This window comes from Vulpes lagopus, chromosome 1, assembly GCF_018345385.1.
Source record: "Vulpes lagopus strain Blue_001 chromosome 1, ASM1834538v1, whole genome shotgun sequence".
NCBI classification, from domain to species: domain Eukaryota; kingdom Metazoa; phylum Chordata; class Mammalia; order Carnivora; family Canidae; genus Vulpes; species Vulpes lagopus.
In genome coordinates this window covers 78743033-78762413 of record NC_054824.1, presented here as the reverse complement: position 1 = coordinate 78762413, position 19381 = coordinate 78743033, and the positions used below count along the sequence as shown (strand labels likewise).

The following is a 19381-nucleotide window of genomic DNA, read 5'->3' as shown; positions in this document are numbered from 1 at the left end:
GACCCCGCTTAGCCACCCAGCTTAGGGACCGGCACGCGGGAGGGGGGTTGGGGGCTAGTTTAGGGACCCAGCTTAGGGACCTAGCATGGGGGGTTGTGGGGGAGGCTTAGGGACCCGGCTTAGCGACCCAGCTTAGGGACCGGCCCGCGGGGGGGGGGCTAGCTTAGGGACCCAGCTTAGGGACCCACGCGCACTAACGGGGGCGCGCCAGCTGCTTGGAGCGGCGATGGCCAGCCTCTGCCGAAGCACTGGGGTGCGCAGGGGGCGGGGTTCGCGACTGATGCAAGACAGAAACTTAGGTCAGGGAGGAGTTTTCTGGGAAACCGAAACCGAAACGGACGCGGGGGTAAAGTCCCGTGAGTCGCGCGGCCGCAGGGGCAGAGCAGCGGAGCTGAGGATGGCGGCGCCCGGCTCCTTCCCGCTGCTGGTGGAGGGGTCCTGGGGCCCCGACCCCCCGGAGAGCCTGCCCACCAAACTGCAGCTGTACTTCCAGAGCGCGAGGAGGTCGGGCGGCGGGGCGTGCGAGGTCCTCCGGGAGCCCGGCAGCCCGCCCCGCTTCCTGGTGGTCTTCCATCTAGAGGACGGTGAGGGGTTCACGGGGTGCGGGGGACCCAGGACAGCCGGGGTCTCCCCCAAAGGGAGGCCTGCCTCCCCCCCCCGCCCCCCCCCGGGACACACAGCGGGGCGACCCCGCCGAGCTGGAGCCCGCGAGGCTGAGCGCTCCCGGCGGGCTGCCTGGAGGTGGCGGCAGAGCCGCGCGCGAGGCGGCAGACTGAGCGCCCGGGGAGCCCGCCGCGAGGTGTGCTGGCGGCGGAGTCGCTGTTCCATTGCAGGGCTTTCCTCCCAGGAAGTGTCCGAGGAGGCGAGTCCTGTCTAAACGGATTCCTGGGGGCCAATTCGGTTCCCGGACAGGCAGGCTGTTGGGGAGGACGGTCGGGTGGGAGCGGGCTGCGTGAACAGGCGCGGGGCGCCGGAAGGCGCTGGGCGCCCTCGGGGAGGTTGGCTGAGTCCCCGCGCGCAAGCAGGGCCCGCAGCGCCGGCCTGGAGTCCCAGGAGGCTACAAAGGGGGTGCCTATATTTTATTTTATTTTTAATTAATTAATTTATTTTTAACATATTTTTAAATTGGAGTTCAATTTGCCAACATATAGCATAACAACCCAGTGCCCATCCCTCAGTGCCCGTCACCCAGTCACCGCCCCCCCCCCCCCCCCCCCCGGGCCCACCTCCCTTTCCACCACCCCTTGTTCCTTTCCCAGAGTTAGGAGTCTCTCATGTTCTGGTGCTTATATTTTAAAAATCCTGGGCCTCGTCTTATTGATCCTGCTTCTTGTGAAGCGCTGGGGAGGAAATGAAGGCCAAGAGACAGTTGGTTGAGATGGTAGGGGGCCCTGCAGGACGCCTGCAGGGTGGGAACTTGCCCCACAGTAGGCAGAGGGGATGTCCAAACCCACTTTAGGGAGATGAATTTGGTTGAAAGTAAGTACCTGGACTTCTGCCGGGAGAAACGCTACAAATCAGAACTTTTTAGGAGATTTCACGCAATGTTCTAGGTGAGGACAGGTGAGTCCTGGAGCAAGGAAGATCAGCGTAGGGATGGAAGATGCATGTTCTGGATTTGGGGACCCAGGTCAATGCTCTGTGAGAGAATGAGAGCCTCCTTTTCTTCAGGTATTTTTTAGGTGGGGAAAGAAAGGTGTTCAATAACGTGGGGAGTCACGGGGCTATTCCCACCGGTCATGGAGATTCCCAGTGTTTCTGGGATCACCCGGAGGAGGCGCAAAAATGCTGCCTGAAATCACATGGGGTATAAATACAGAAAGTTAGTAGAGGGCCGTGCGCTGTTGACCAACACACAGAATCTTTATTGATGGTGCACTGGTACCTCTTCCCTCAGTGTCAGGGTGGTTCTCAGACTGATATTCGGAGTTGATGTGGGTCGGGAGTTTTGAGCTTTGTGTGTGGGGGAAGATCCCTCCCCATCCCAGCAGTTGAGTGGCTGAGTTCTCACTGCTCCCTACCCCCTGACTTAGGAAAGGGAAGTAAAGCACCCACCCAATTATTATCCGCTCATTCAAGACACCACCAGGTCGGTACCAAGAGGCCTGCGACCTGCTGTTCCCAAAGCACGCACTTTTTCCTTTGGAATCCCATAGGGAAGGATGTGGACAAGCTCTGATTTTACGTTCCTGTCGCTGGATTTGGAGAAGCATTTGAGCCAGAGGAGAGCCAGTGAGGCTTACATGAGCGGAACTGCAATGGTCTAGGGCAGAGATCCAGAAAGGAAAAAATGAAACCCAGAGAGGAGAGGGGTCCACAGCTAAGTGTGTCCAAGGGGAGGCAGGTAGGGGACAGGAGACCTACTAGGCTCAAAGCCCTGTTGAGAGCAAAGAACCAAGTTTTCCAAGGATTAATTTCACTAAGGAATGAATGCTCTGAAGGGCAGCTGTGCAATGCAGGCCATTTCCCCTCGGTTTCATTTACCTCGAGGAGTTTGACCACTTTGATTGCAACTGTCAGCATCGTATGGGCCTGGCCCTTAGGGACACTTACTTCTTCTGTAGAATCTCATTATCCTCGAGTAGTTCGCAAATTGGGACCACCAGCCTCTGCATCTGACTCACAGCAGACTAAACAGAAGCAGTCCCAGCTGTCTCTTAGGAGCCCCGGGTGTGGGTGAGTGGGAATCTGCACACTTAACCAGCACCCCAGGTGACCCTGGTGTGCTAACGTTTGGGAAGCTCAGTTGCTTGTTGACAACCCTGAATGAACAAAAAAGGAAAATGATTAAGAGAAAATACAAACAGCATAAAAACACCAAGAGCACAAAATCCATTTTTGCATCAATCATCATTCTCTTCTAGCCCTGAAAGCAGAAACGGTTTGTCTCCCTGCTAGGCTTCTCTCTTCTCATCGCCTTGCCCACCTCCCCCACCTGCTCCAGCACAGACAACTCAGACTACTCAGAATCTTTTATAACAAAGGTCCTGGGGTGTGAGAAGTGCCTTTCCAGTTTCAGTTTCCTTCGTAGGAAGTAATGCCCCAGCCACAGGCTGTCAGAAACTTGCTAACAGTGAGTGACCCCACCCTGGCGGTCCTCGCACTAGTTCTACAGGGATTCCCTCCAACCTCCCACCCTCCACCCTCCGCCCTCCCCACCAGGTGCAGGCTTGCAGTGTAGCCCAACTTTATTCATATAACTCATGTAGTAAGAATGAGCCCAACAGCACTTCTTTGTGTATAGCACACAGAAGTATGTGGAAGCTGTATCTTACTTTTAAATATTTCACGCAGTTTCTGAAAAGTCCAGTGTAAATTGGCTTATAAGATTTTCGTTGTTGTTTTTTTAAAGATTTTATTTTTTTCATGAGAGACACAGAGGCAGAGACACAGGCAGAGGGAGAAGCAGGCTCCATGCAGGGAGCCCAATGCGGGAATCGATCCCAGGACCCTGGGGTCACACCCTGAGCCGAAGGCAGACGCTCAACCACTGAGCCCCCCAGGCCCCCCGACTTACAAGATGTTAAGCCGTGCTTCAGATGCAGCATTGATCATCCTTTCTGGCCATACATTGGCTCCAGATGGTTTTCAGCCTCTTTTGAGTGAGGGAACCCATCTCCTCTTTAAGTAAAATTAACGTAGGTGGTCTGAGGTTGGTGCAGAAGGGCGGCTGTCCACATGGGTAAGGGTGGCTGGACAGCAGAATTTCAGCCCTCCCTTTTCCTCCCAGATTCACCTTGTCCTCGTTGCGGGTCACTTACTCATCTGGCTACTGCCCGCTGTCTCAAAATCGTGGTGCTGTACGTATTGTGCACAATCTCAGCACAGGCTTTGGCGCTTAGATGCCTGGATAAGACTCTACTGAAGTCTAGGGAATTATAAAAGGAATGCGTCACAGTATCCACGACTCTAGACAACTCGGTTTACAAAACTTGGCTTGTTCTCAGGCTTCCGGGGTCTTATCCAGTCCCCGGTCCCCACTCTAGCTTGGGACAACCCCTCAGGAGTCCATGTGATGACACCTGCCATCTCAGAAAGAGTAAATTAGGGTCTGGCGTTCCTTCTCTTCTTGCTTCTGGGGCCTGTTTCTGAGTTAGCCTCCAGTGAAAGCCTCACTTTTCCACGCTTTCATGCGTGATTGAGGTGGGAAAGCTATTCCAGCTCCTCTTTGTGAAAGACCCTCGCATCATTGGCTCTCAGACTGTCCACATCAGAATGCCACATCGTTCCCGTTAGAGCCACATCTGTGGGTAGTAGGGCGCTCTCAAAGATCCCCTTCACCCTGACCTCTTTGCCCCGGCTATGTTGACCACACCTCCTCCTCCAAACATATTCTTTCCCTCTTCTCCGTGGCCTGAGATACACTGGTTTTCCTTTTCTCTCTCTGGCTGCTCCTGCTTATAATTATAAACACATTTGCATAATCTTGCGGGTGTTACAGAATTCATTCACAGACACCTCCCTTAAAGGGAGGAAACTGACTCAAGATGTTAAGATATTTTCTCAATGTCACTCATCTAGTTTTTGGCCAAGTTGGAATTCAAATCCAAGTTTTTGGACTCTTATGTTCACTGTTTAATTTTTTCACTTCAACCCAGCTGCCTAGTGTGCTAATTCTTCCTCTTCTTCTTTTTTTTAATCTCTCCCATCCCTTTTCTACTCCTTTTACTATGAGGTGAGGCTCTTATCATCACAGGTTAAAGAGCTGAGTGGAATAGCTTTTTCACAAGATTCCTGGCCATTCTTGTTCATGGTCACTCAAATCACCTCCCTAAAATATAGATCTCATCATGCCTTGTCTCAGCACCCAACCTTCAGTGGCTCAGCACGAGGCATGCTTTATTTCCTTTCACTTGTGACTAAGTATTGTTACCTTTCTAAGTGCCTACAGAGCATTGTGTGCTGTACTAAGTCTTTCATGATGTTTTCCAGTTTAATCCATGTAACACCTGTACAAGACCATCTTCGTTAGTTCTTAATAGACAGGAACACTGAGGCTTGGTAAGTGAGACTTATTAAGGAACATGCACAAGAGTTAAAACCTAAGGGTAAAGATGGGATCGAAACCCACGTCTATTTGCTAAACTCTTCCTCTTTTCACCACCCAAGGGCCTGCTTGGGAAACTGACCAAACCACCAATTGATAATGATGAAACCCTATGGAAATTATGGAATAATTTTGTTAATAAAGATTGACCAAAAAATAAAGATTGATAGTTTTTTTTTGTTTTTTTAATTTCAGTTCAGCAAAGAGTTCTGGAGAGAAAGAACCATGAGTTAGTATGGCTAGGAAAAGGAACATTCCAGTTGACTGTCCAGTTGCCCACAGCCCCAGATGAAGTCCAGGATGTCTTTGAGGGGGAAATTCCAACAAAGGTAAGTCAAGGAGTGAGTAAGAGGGATGTAGAGTAATCTGCGGAGATGTGCGGGAAGGGAATCTCAATATGGAGAGTATAGAGGGAAGACAAATATAAATCGAATTGCAACAGAATGCATCTTATAGATGTGGAAAGAGTGAGAATGGTCATGGGGAAGTTTTGGAATATTGAAGGTGGGAGCCCTTTTGGTATGATTTAGACACTTTCGGAAAAAGTCAGAATTTGCAGATTATAATGAGAGTGGTTTCAGATGTAAATTTTTGCGTTTGTTTTTCCTGGGTGCTTTTAATCTGGAACTTGCTCTGTTTTAATTTTACATCATTTCGAGGGGACAGTGGTTCATACTATATGTGCTATCACCTCGATTATAAAATGGGATAGTAATCCAGTCCTCGTTGGATTGTTAGATCACTGTGAGGATTAAATGAAACAAGCTCTGTAAAGCACAAGGCACAGTGCTTGTTAATGGTAAGCACTCAATAAATGTTAAATGGGGAAAAGATTTAGGTCTTTTAAAAAAATATTTTATTTTTTTCTTTGAGAGACAGAGAACGAGCAAGAGAGGTCATGAGCAGCGGGGAGGGGCACGGGGAGAAACAGACTCCCCGCTGAGCAGGGAGCCTGATGTGGGACTTGATCCCAAACCCTGGGATCATAACCTGAGCTGAAGGCAGACATTCAACTGCCTGAGCCACCCAGGGGCCTGAAGTTTTGGGTCTTATCCCATATCCCAAGCACTTGGTGTTAATTGGGGTTTCAGTTATTTGTGATTCCTTTTTACCAGTGATTCTTGTGCTGAGTGGATACGCTGCTACACGTGAGGTGCATTCAACAGCAAAAGTGCCAGGGCTTTTTATTATTGTTTCTATTGACCCTGTGTCTCCAGGCCAGTCCCAGGGACAGTTTCGTAATGCAGAGAAATTTTAGTAGTTTATTGATTCTGCTCTATTGTTTATTGGATTTTAGGAATTGGAGACCAAAGATCATGTCAAAGAGCCAGGTAAGGTCAAAGAACTGTGACGGCTGACCTTTGCCAGCAATTTTGCATTCATCAAAGATGGCACTTGCTGGGGTCATCCTTCTCTTCTTGACTTCACAAAGTGGGGTGTACATTTACATACTCTCAGCCATCTGTGCTGAGGGTGAACCCTGGGGGAGCCCCCTGAGGTCTCAGGTCAGGAGGATGGGAACAGCTCTCTCTGTGGGCCTGGGAAACACCTTGCAATTGAGGGGAGGTGAAGAGGTGCCTGGGAAATGGTGATAAACTCAGAGCCCACCTGTGCCCAACCAGCCATCATGAAGCAAGGACGTGATGTGCCAGTGTGTGCCATGTGTGGCTAAGTCAGTGTCCGAGCACTGGATAGGGAGGGTGCTGTCCTCTGGAGCCACAACAGGAGGATGGACAAAAACTTCTAAGTGCTGGGTGCGGTATGTGGGTACGGCACCCCAGACCAGCAGCAGCTCTTCTCATCCCATCTGCTGTAGGAAACAGCCTGCAACCTCTGCTATGGACTCTGCTACTTATCTAGTGTCTGGGTATGGCCTGCAGTACACCTGCCAGGTAGTGTAGAAGCAGCTCGTTTGCCAGGCGAAGCCTGCTGTTATAAAGGGGAGGAGGTGATGACGTGTCCTGAATGGCTGAGCAAGAGAGACAAAGTGGTACATATATCCAAATCTTAGGGAAAAGGAATTCCCAAAAATATATAAACTATTATCCTCTAAAATTGATGCCATCTTGAGAATATGTTTAGATTTTTGCAACTTTCTCTTTCGACAATGGCAGTAGGCTGAGAGCTGCCTTAACTCGGCAAACCGACCGGATAGGGATGTGTGGATTGTTTTTACCTAACATGGAGACACTCTTCAACTGTAGAATCTAGGATGTGGGGTTTTCTTAAGAAGCTCACGGTTCTTAGGAGATAGGAATTTTTTTGTCTCCTAGAGTAATTCCTGATTTCTAGTCTGCAGATATGGAACTGGCTCACGTAACAGTGGGAGCTCCCTAAATCCTTATCTGTTCTTGGCAAATGCCTTAGCTGCTGTACCCTCAAGCTCAATTTTAGAGTGGGAAGTGGTTTTATATTGGTACATCTATATCTGTGCCACTTCCTGAGTCTAGACTTTAATCAAGTCTGTGTTTCTTATGGTTCCATAGATTTTACCCTAACTCTGTCTTCACTGATTTGTCAGCGCTGTTTCAGATTTGCTTACAACACCAAGTATATTCTCAGAAAGAGCCGTCCAGACCCGCCCCACCAATGGACTTTTCATTGTCCTGGAGACTTTAGACTCATTCGCTGACCTGTTTTTGCATGACCCTGACTCTAATGATAGTAAGCAACAGTAAGAAGTTGGGCAGTCTTTAACAAGGTAGCTAGCTGGCCCCTTTAAGAGACATAAGTGGGTGTCCCTTGTCCAATGGTCGCTGCACATTGAATCCTGATAGTGACCCTAAAGCTAAGTGTCTTGAAATTAGTTGGAATGGTGTAGACAGGTTTCAGAACTGAGCAAAATCAGGGTGGAGGATGGTTTCCTAATAGGTCCCACATTTCGGGGATGAGGAGAACAGAGAATACTGCACATTGGGCCCACTGGGCATGCCCACAGCCCGGGGCTTAAAGTTGGAGAGGGACAAGCAGTTGACAGAGGAAGGGTAGGTCAGTCAAGCCACATGCCAACACCAGAGGGTGTGAACACTGAGCTAATGTCCTGTTTCAGGCTAAGCTGAGTTGGGCTGGGTCTGAAAGGTGGAAACCAGCAATTAGAAGAACTTGTAGAAGAGAGACATGCAAGAGCAGAGAAATACTGGTCACGTGTGGTTAGCAAATTCTGGCTTTTTCAAGTCTATATTTCTAGCCTGGACTCTCTTCCAAATTCCAAACCTTGTGTCTGGCCTTCCTGTTGGAAAATACGTTAGAGCCACCATGACAAAGCCACCTGTGTCATCTTCTTCATCAAACCGGTACCATGATTGGCTCTTTTATTTCTCTTGAAGTACACAACCAGTCTGCCCATCACCTGCTAGAAACTTCAGTCATCTCTCTCCTTTAAATTAGTCACGGAGACTTTAATCAATTTTTAAAAAAATATTCCTCATCTGTCCCTCCTTCATACCAGGCTCCCGTTTTTACCTCACAGATCCAGCGTGGCAGGCACACCCTGCTTGGCCGCCCTGTATCTGATGTCCTTCCCCTTAACTCTGACCGGCCCTTTTACTATTGCTAAATATCCTGTCTTCCTTATCACAGAACCTTCCACAACTCCCCCTTACCACCGGCTGCAAGAGAAAGTCCTCACCGCACATTGGATGGAGCTGACTTTTCTGGCCTTTTCTTATATTTGCACACAAGTGCTCCCTGAGCTTCATCGGTCAGATCACCATTCCCTGAATAGTCTGGCACAGGCACGGTGCTCTGCTGTACTTCTGTGGCTCACAATCCCCGCTACCCCACTTCTATCTAAACTCGAGAGAGCTTTCAAGACCCACTGAGCTTCCCCTCTTCCTGACACCTTTCCAAGGCAGCCCAGTCTCCTTGTTTCCCTCGGGTTCCTGGTTGGATTGTTGATGCTCTTGATTTGGCAGTTAACCAAGCCTCTCTTGTGATGAACCTTCTAATAGTCATAAGGTCATAAAATTATGCTGCTGGGAAGGCTCTTACCATTCGGTTAATCCAATACTGTTTTGTAAAGAGACATGCCTGAGGTCGCATGGCTGAAATGTGGCAGTGTCTGGGGTGGAACTCCCACAACTTCACCCCCAGCCCGGCAGTCCTTCTGCTTTGTCACACCTGTCTCATTGAATGCTGTGTTATTATTGAATCCTCTAGCTATTTTTGTATTTGGCATGAGTACCTGATGTTACCTCCAGCGCAGAGCAGGAGTCCGTATCAGGGTGTTAGATCTACCTGCTGGAACAAACAACCACCCACATCATGGGTCAGTGTGGTCAGCAGCTGGGGAAGGGAGGCGTCTACACCGCTTCACAGCCATTCAGGAATTCCAGGTTCCTTCCATCTCTTGGCAACATTACTTTTGATCTGTGGCCTCCAATGTCACTGCAAGGGAGAATGGAGATTCACATAAAGGAGATTTGTACCGGCCAGGCGTGCAAGTGCGATTCACACTTCCACCCATATTCCATTAGCCACATGAACTCGACTGTGGGAAGTCTGGGAAATGTGGCCCAGAAAGAAAACTAAATGGAATTTGGTGAGCACGTAGCATCTTGCTCTGCCATAATAGATGTTTACAAATGTCAGTTCCTTTTGTCATTTTTCTTGTGTGTCTCCGTTAGAAAATCTGTAAGCTCCTTATCTGCTGTTTTCTGTGTGCACCCCTCCCCACACCTCCAGTGCCTTGAGCGTAGTAAGGGCCCCAGTGGAATCATCACTCACAGAATGTCTGAAGATCCTATCATACGCATCATACTGCCCTGGACAGGCAGAGAGTGGGCCTGACCTGGTGCATAGCTAGGGCTCACGTAGGGCTGACAATGCAGAGGACCAAGCTGCCTGGGAGGATTGCTGTCCGGTGAGCTGGATGCGTACATACAGTTCTCTGGCCCATTTTACTTTCTATGTATGTTCCTTTGTCATTCAATGACTCTCTTTTTTCTTCTCAGTGACGAAAACGTATTACTTTTCAGAGCATAATGTGCTACATGTCATCAGATATTCTTGCCTTCCTCCAGTGGCCCAAGCAGTAAATCTTCGATTCAGCAAACGCTATTGAGCCTCAAGTATATTCCATGTGCCGGTGATACAAGAATGACTAAACATGTCCCTTGCTTTTGAGAAGCTGAGTTCAAGAACTAGAATGAGGTGCTTGATAGAAGCATATGTCAAATGCTATGAAAGACAGGTTCCTCAGAAAGACAAGGCAGGAGGGGCATACCAAAAATCAGGCTCATCAATAATAGACAGTTAAATGCTACATTTTATTTTTAATTAAACAAAAAGCCATCTAAGATCTGTTTTTATTTGAGTTAGCCAAGAGAAGGAAAGAGGACAGTGTCATATGACAATTTACTTTGCTAGGACCATGGTAGACAAATGTAACATCTTGTGCCTCTTTTGTCCTCCTAAAATCAGATGTGTCAGAAGAACTGGATATAAAACTTTCTCTCAGTAGAAGAGCAGAGAGAATGGAAGATACCTCAGAAGAATGTGAAAATACTTCCTCTTTGGTTGCATTTGAGAATCTCAAGGCAAATGTAACTGATATAATGTTAATCCTGCTAGTGGAGAATGTAAGCGGCCTGTCCAGTAATGATTTCAAAGTGGAAGTATTACGAGATTTTGATGTTGCTGTAGTTACCTTTCAAACGCATACAGGTAAGATCAAGTAATGCTGCGTTTGCCAATCTTCTTTGCACCGCACTTTGGGATCTGAGACACTCAGCTAATAGAATCTCTCTGAAAGTTTGACTTTTTCCAGTAGCTAGTAAGAGAAGATTCCAAGTTAGAATAGATGCTTTTTTATTTTGAAAGAGAAGATTTGTTTTGAAACTGAATTCTGGTATGTTCAATAAATCAGACTTTATTGTATGAGCGTGTGTGTGTGTGTGTGTGTGTGTGTGTGTGTTAGTGTTAGAGAGAGAGAGAGACAGAACAATAGACACAGATTATACACCCAAATAGAAATCTAAAGTCTTAGGTTATTAAAGTGATTCTAAGGAGTCGAGTCAGCATTTTCATGTGTTATCTCACTGGGAGAAGTAAATATTGATCTGTGTTACCAAACTAGACTTAATGGAATGTAATAATGATAATAACAGCAGACACTCATATAGAGATACTGTAAGTCAGGGACTGTGTGCCAAGCCTGTGCCATGTGTCAATGTATTTATTCCTTTTAACAACCTTTTGAGATCATTGTTATCACTCCTCATTTTATAGTCGAGGAGCCGGAGATGCAGAAGATGCTAATCAATTCTTGGATTTGAACCTCGGCAGCCCACCTCTACACAGCCTGTTGTCTTATTTCCTTTATCCTATATTTCCTTAGTACTAGCATGGTCATCCCATATGCAGGAGAGTAAGTGCACGTGATGCAGGAAATGAGTGCTGTTCAAGGTCTGTGTGTGGAGTTATCTCCAGAAAGACCAGGGATTCTTCTGTTCTAATCCGAGCCTTCACTGTCCCATGGCCATGGTAGGAGAATGGCTAAGTAAGAGCACAGGTCATAAAGTCAAAATTCTAGCTCCACCATTTGACTAATTCTCTGAGGTTGTCCAAGTTACTACCTTCTGGGCTTTGCTTTTCTCATCTATAAAATAGAGGAAAAAACACCTACCTGATACAGCTTCTAAGAGGGTTAAATGAGATAATGTATGCAAAGCCCTTCATATAGTACCTGAGACATAGTAAGAGCTCAGTGAAGGGTGCTATTCTTATTTCAAATGTATAATTATTTTTTATAAAGGAAAAACTAAGTGGACTTGCTTTTGTTCATTAATCACACCTACTATGTGTGATTACTGCTATGTGCCAGGCACTTGCCTATATGCTGAGGGTACCTAGATGAATAATTCTTGGCTTGCTCTTGAGGAACTCCTGTGGAGTTGGAGACTCGTAAGTAAATGAAAAATGAAGATGTGAGAGGAGAAGCTGCCTCTCTCAGCCATAAGACAGCAGGCTTCAGGGAAGGGGGGGAAGGGGATCCAAACAAGGTGGCTTGGTTTTGACTTGCTTTCTCCCATCTATGAGGTCGATGCTCCAGTGGTCCCAGTCTCCCAGGTCCACAGTACACTGTTGTTTCCCGCCGCTGCTCTTCTCTCTGCCTGAAAGCTCTCCTCCCCTTATCTATCTGCTACACTCTTCTTCATCCTTCAGAACTCAGATCAGCAACTACCTTCTCTGGGAATCCTTGTGGGATTTCCACTTATTTATCCTCCTGCCTCATCTGATCCCGCAATAGGCCATTTGTGTACTTTCAAGACCTCCCTCCCCCCTTCCCAGATGGTGAACTTTCAAGGACTTGTTATATTCATCTCTCTAACCCCAGGTCAGCACAGTGCGGGCACATCATGGGCCCACCTTCGATATTTATTAATTTGAAAGAGATAATCAGAGTTCTGAAGGAGGAATAGGACCAAGACAAAAAAAAAATTAGAGATTTTAGATATAGGTGATTATATATACTGAGGCAAAAGAGAATAGGGTTTTCAAAATAATGGCTAGTTTTGGGGACAATATGGAAAATAAAACGAATGGCAGGAAATAACCAGAAGTGATGTTTGGTAATTACTTTGGAGTTAAATACCCAACCAAGGGCATTTTGAGCCTAAGAAGCGTGAACTGATTCCTACAGGTAATGGGGAGCCATGGTAGGACTTGAGAAAAGAATGTAGTGAGAGGATTTGTATCGTAGAGAGAGCACCCAGGTAGGACGTCAAGGGGGGTTGGAGAGAGCTGTGACTGCAGGCGAGGACACAGCTCCGGGGCAGTAAGCCAGGTGAAACATTCACGTGTGTATAACCGACCGTTCAGAGACTGGGAGTTGTAAGGATGCAAATTCTCACATAGAAATTAAAATCTTGCCTCTAAAAATTCAGCGCTTAAAAAAAATAAAAATAAAAATTGAGTGCTTAGCTATCTTCTTTATCTCAATTAACATTCAGACAGTTTCTTCTGTATAATATAAAGGTATGATCATAATTTCCTGACTGACCTATCGATTGATTTTGATTTGTAGATGCCGTCAAATTTGTTGATGATTGTGCCAGGCACCATTCAGTGAAACAACTTCAGCTTTCTCCAAGACTTCTGGAAGTGACAAAAACAATCAGGGTTGAAAACTTGCCACCTGGTGTTAATGACTATAATTTGAAGTGTTTATTTGAAAATCCACAAAATGGAGGAGGAAGAGTTGCCAGTATTGAATGTTTTCCAGAAGAGAATTCGGCTCTGATTGAGTTTTTTGACAAAAAAGGTAACATCTATGAGCCTGGATTCTGTGAACCTACCTGACATAATCTAAACCATTTTAGCAGAGCTTAAGTTATCAGTTAGGTTCTAATGCGTTTTACTTCTTATTCATAAGTTTCACTGGAAATCCAATTAGTAATCCTGTTAATCTGGGTTATGATAGTTAATGAGTCCAGTGATTTAAACTTTAGAGAAGCAATGCTAAGTTTTGAAAGACATAAGGAGATTCTCTCATGAGTTTCTAGCTAGAGTGAAAAATATATAATTCGTAGACTCTTTGAAATACTGTATATAAAAAACACTGGGAGTTGTAAGGATGTAAATTCTCACATAGAAATTAAAATCGTGTGTGTTTCAGCTGTACACTTGGTAGAAAGTCTCAATTTCAACAAGGTTAGGTAAAGAAATATTCAGAAACACGTACACTTCCTATAAAGTATCACTACTTCCCCTTTCACCTGTCAGTCTCATCATTCAGAAATTAATAGGGACAGTAAATGGCATCCGATGGATGTCTGCTAGATTGTTCTTTGCAGCAACCCTGTGAAAAACCATGTCCAGCTGAACTTCATGGAATCATTTCTGAGGGTTTTTTGGATATTAGATCACTGAGCCAGTTCAGTGAGCCAGTGAGGCCAGTTCACTGAGACATGTAGACTCAGCTTGGAGATTCCACTTGGTGTTTGGAGGTGGAGGCTGAGGAATAGGAAGCAGGGAGGCCGACTTCTTGGGGAGAGGAGGAACAGTGGGCTTGGGATTAATGGGGGGAGCATGAGACATGATCCTGTGGCATTCCACCCACTGAAGATAAACTGCTTCATGGAAGATACATGGAGGAAACTCCCTTTGGCTTTGATGAGTTGGGGAAACTGGAGTGAAGGTATGGTTTGGATTAAAATGCAATAAAAGTCCTAGTGTGTTCCTTGGGCAAGGGGACAAAAGAGGTCACAATTGGTTTAAATCTCCCTGAACCTGGGCTTGGACCCAGGGAGAGAGCTACGTGAAGCTGCCTAGAAGTTAACCTCCCAATTTATGGTGGGGCTTCGAACCTCTTGAAGGCCTGGTGCAGTTGGGTCTGTCCTCAGGATGTCTGCATTACACATGGATGACTAATAATAGGAACTATGTAATTAGGGTTATTTGATGCAGAGCTGCACCTGTGACCAGTTGGGCACTCTTCAAAGGTTCCCCTCCGTCACTATGTTGGCCATGCCTCCCCATCTAAACTCATGAACTCTCTGTTCTCCGTGGCCTGAGATACACTGATTTTTCCCTGTCTTTCTTTGGCTGCTCCCTCTTATAATTATGACTCACATTTGCATAGCTCTGCAGGGCGCTACAAAGTGTATTCGCAGACACTGCTCTGTGGACATTGCTAGTACTGTGATCCCTATTTTACAAATAAGAAACAGGCACAAAAAGGTCAAATAACTTGACTAAGGTTACACAGCTAGTAAGTGACAGAGCCAGTATCTGAACCTGGTTAGTCTAGCCCCTAATCTATGCTCTTAAGCTCTTCATTCTTTCCCAATCTCCTGTTCACCTATAACATTAATTTTTCCTATGGGCTATTTCACCACTTACAATGGGTTATTAGTAATGAGGCCAACTGTAGCAAAAGCTGGATTAAAAACATAATTTGCCAGCAACCTACATTTTACGTAGATTATTTGAGAGGAATAAATCAGGCACTTATTCTGGAATTACTTTGTTCAATTTTACAAGATCTGATTCACAAAATCTTAAGGAAAGGAACTCTTATTGAATAACCTACTCTAAGTAAAATCTTTTGCTGTGTTTTCTGCCATAGTAGCTCACTGAATCCTAGTAATGCTGTGCATATAGTTACTTTTTCTTGAAGAGGAGGAAACAGGATGGAGAATTTAAGGCACAGCAAGGTGACATCTGTGATGCTTCTTGAGTCAGACAGATCAGAGTTCAAATCCTGGGTTTGGTGCTTACTAGCTTTGTGATCTTGGGCAAATTACTTTATTACTTTACTTATTTATTATTATTTATCTCTATATATTTAAGATTTATTTATTTATTTATTTATTTATTTATTTATTTGAGAGCACATGCACAAGCAGGAAGGGCAGAGGGAGAGAGAGAATTTCAAGCAGACTTCATGCTGAGCACAGAACCTGACACCAGGCTCTATCTCACAATCCTGAGGTCACGACCTGAGTCGAAACTAAGAGTTGGATGCTTAGCTGACTGAACCACCCAGGCGCCCCTATATATATATTTCTTGAAGTATAGTTGCCGCACAATGTTATATTAGTTTCAGGTGCACAACAAAGTGATTCAACAACTCTATACGCTCTGCTCACAAGTGTAGCTACCATTATCGCCATTCATACAGCACTGTCACGATATCATTGATTCTATTCCCCTGTTGTACCTGTCATCCCTGTGACTTACTTATTCTATCACTGGAAGCCTGTATCTCCCACTGCCCTTTATCCGTTTATCACAGGGGCTTCACCAATTCAACCAAGAGTCCATGAGGATTCCTTTTTCTCTACGTCTTCATCAATACTTGTTATTTCTTGTCTTTTTGATACTAGCCATTCTGACAGGTATGAGGTGGTATCTCATTGTAGTTTTGATTTGTATTTCCCTGATGATGAGTGACGTTGAGCATCTTTTCATGTGTGTCCGTTGGCAATCTGGATGTCTTCTTTGGAAAAATGCCTACTTACTCAGGTCCAGTGTTGAGCAAGTTACTTTAACCCACCAAAGCCTGTTTTCTCACCTATAAAATAAGGCTCACATTATTACATGCCTCAGAAGAATTTGTGAGGATCGAATGAAATGATACCTGCACATGGTGGGTCTCAGTACATGTTAGTGGTCACTGGTCCTGCCCAGGCTCAGGGCCCATACAGAGCCATGTTGGAAAGTTCCAGCTATGTGTCTTGGCCTGTGAAGGCCATGTTCGTTTTGTGACATCCGGCTCCAGGCCTAGGAGACAATCATGCACAAGGTGAAGTTATTTTTCACATCTTTCTATAAGGATGCTATTTTAATCCAAGGTGTTACTGGAATTCATTCTAATTATCTTCCTTCTTAGACCCTTTTCACCTAATAACTAACAATAACTAATAATAATAGTGCCTCTACTTCAAAGAGTTGTTGAGAAGCTTAAATAAATATGTGGAAAGAACTTAGAATGGCATCTGACACATGGTAAGCTCTGATAATTATTATTATGCTCTTTCTCTTAGAGGAGTTACTAGAATCTAAGTTAGCCAAGAAGCCTAAAACTGTGAGACTGTGCAAGAAGCAGCATATAGCATGATTCTTACACGAGCTTTGCTTTGAGCACCAGAATATTCTTTGCACAAGGGCAAACATGACCCCCATATTTGTGAACAAATTCTTATCTATTTGTTAGCCTGGTGGTGATACAGCAGTGTTATCAGAAAACAGAAAATAGAATTTACTTAACAGAATTTCAACATAGAGTGATCTTGGTTGGAAAGTATTCCATTAAACAAAGGATACCTATGTAGGATTAATAAAAATCAATTTACACTTGAGCACTTTGAGAGTAGTGCTGCTTTCTAATAGCACGTTATAACATCAAAGCTTTACAATCATTAGGATTCTTTTTTCCTCTAATAGTGAAGTGTTTTTTTTTTCCACTTGAAACATCACACTGGAATGATTTTATTTCTTTCCTTTTAAGTGTTACGCACCATCATGACCAAGAAACTTGAATTCAAACATATGCCACTCTCTGTGTTTCCGTACTATACCTCTCTGGGCACAGCCTTGTATGGAAAGGAAAAACCTCTGATCAAGCTTCCGGCACCATTCAGAGAACCATTAGATCTTCCCTTATGGAGGTTCTTGCAGCAAAAAAATCATCTGATCAAGGAGATAAATGATGAAGCGAGACGATGTCACTGTGAACTAATATGGTCTAAACTCAGGGGTGAAGTTACTGTCAGACCTGCGACCACATTATTCTGTCTAGGTAGACTGAAAATCAGGACCTGGAGGGAAGATGTTTCCATGGCATTCTCTAGCATCAGGTCTAAGTATAAAGTTACTACGCTTACTGTGGACCCCATGGTGTGGGACACCGTAAGAAATCATTTAGAAGACGACAGGATTTTGATAGAGTTTGATACACTGACAGGGACTGTAACCCTAGTGGGGAAATCAGAGGATGTACAGAACGTGGAGCCACAAATCAAGGAATTAATAGAAAGTACCGTTCAAAAAATTAAGAGAGAAGAGCAAAGTCTAGAGGAAAAAGTGGCTCTTTCTCCCGGAAGGTATTCTCTTTTGTGTCACAGCAACGCCCTAGAGCATCTCCGCACTGAGTGCCCAGAGGTGGAGATGTGTTATGACAAAGCTTCTCAACACATGTGCTTCAAGGGTCTCCACGCAGATGTGAATAAAGCAAAGTGTGAAATACAGAAGAAGATGCACATCATGGTTCAAAAAAGCATCGAGCTTCCCCCTGAGATTTTCCAGTTTTTGCAACAAGTAGACTGTGTAGAATTCTCAAAGTCTCTTTTGGTGGCACAGAAAATTCTTGCAGTCTATGAGCTAGCAGGTACAGCTGTTGTCCTAACCGGCTATTCCTCTGAAGTCCTATCGGATGCCGCAAAGCAGATGGTCACCGCCTTAACTTACAAGCGCCTGGACCTTAAGGACAGGGAAGTTCTTAAAGGCAGGAAATGGAAAGGGCTCACTCACAGTTTGCACAGGAGACATAATTCGCCCTCTAGGACTGTGATCATCGACAAGCTCACTTCAGAAACCAAAGCCGAGGTGGTCATCGCCGGCTGCACGAGCCAAGTGAATGAAACCCACAGCTTGCTGTTCAACTTTGTGGAAAAGCACACGAGAGTAGAGCGACTGATCGAAATCGAGCCTCCCATCGTCATTGATTACTTGAGGAGAGAGAAGAAGCTCTGCTGGCAGAAGATGAAGAGGACAAACGTCCAGGTCATTTTCAATCCGGAGAACAGAGCCCAAGGCGTCCTGCTGATCGGGCCTCGGGCCAGGGTCCTGGAGGGCGTGAGGCTCCTGGGCCAGGTGCGGGAGGCCGTGCGCGTGGAAAGCCTGCAGGTGCACACGCCGGGGGCCGGCCGGCTCTTCCGGGAGAAGGCGCCCTATTACAGAAGCGAGGTCCAGCGGCGGTTCGGCTGTTGCCTGGAGCTGCAGGAGGCCGCAGGGGCGGCGGGCCGGGGCGACGCGCACAGGGGCCTGCCTCGGGTGGAGCTGCGCCCTGGGGTGGCCCTGGCGGTGCAGCGGGGCGACCTGACCCGCTTCCCCGCCGCCCAGGCCGTGGTGAGCCCCGCCAGCGGGGACCTGCAGCTCCGCGGGGGCCTGGCGGCCGCGCTGGCCCAAGCAGCAGGCCCTGCGCTCCAGGAGGACTGCAGCCGGCTGCTGAGGACGGTGGGCCCCGTCCCTGCGGGCGGCGCCGTGGCCTCCACGGCGGGGAAGCTGCCCTACCGCCTGGTCATCCACGCCGTGGGGCCCCAGTGGAAGGACAGCGAGGCCTCGAGGTGCATGTCCCAGCTCAAGGCGGCCGTGAAGCAGAGCCTGCGTCTGGCCGAGGCGCACGGCTGCAGGTCCGTGGCCATCCCTGCCATCAGCTCCGGACTCTTCGGCTTCCCCTTAGCTGTATGTGTCAGGACTATCGTTCTGGCCATCCAGGAAAGCTGCCAGCTGAGCCACGATGGGCACGCCCTGAAAGAGATTTACCTGGTGGATGCAGCGGAGAAGACCGTCCAGGCCTTCGCGGACACTGTGACAGCGCTGGCCGAGGCCGCTGGACCTGCCGCCGTGCAGCCCGGCCCGACAGGTGTCCATGCAAGCGGGCAGGTGTCGCTGTCCCAGGGCAATCTGAGGGTCCTCCTGGTGAAAGGAGATGCACAGAGAGCTGCGGTGAGTGTCCCCCCTGCAGGACACCACGCGGTGCTGGGACCCCAGCCAGCCTGTCCCGGGGGTGGGGTGGGGGCGGCTAGGACCCAGGGGGAGACCCCGTGCCCCCCTGACCCAGCCTCTCAGGTGGGGCTTCCTCAGAAAACTGGGCGACTTCGCTGAGAC

The 19381-nt window shown here is 46.9% G+C and overlaps 1 protein-coding gene across 2 annotated transcripts in view; it reads left to right on the top strand.

Annotated features, from left to right (window-relative positions):
• The first annotated feature begins 345 nt into the window (after nucleotides 1-345).
• The window catches only part of PARP14 (poly(ADP-ribose) polymerase family member 14), a 36736-nt gene continuing 17700 nt past the window's right edge, over nucleotides 346-19381 (top strand). The window contains exons 1-6 of one of the 2 annotated variants that reach the window (XM_041759897.1): nucleotides 346-584; nucleotides 5243-5376; nucleotides 6345-6378; nucleotides 10469-10711; nucleotides 13074-13310; nucleotides 17001-19219. In XM_041759897.1, the coding sequence (XP_041615831.1) occupies nucleotides 398-584; nucleotides 5243-5376; nucleotides 6345-6378; nucleotides 10469-10711; nucleotides 13074-13310; nucleotides 17001-19219 (3054 nt within the window). In that variant the 5' untranslated portion in view covers nucleotides 346-397. The other variant, XM_041759908.1, reaches the window with a different exon arrangement.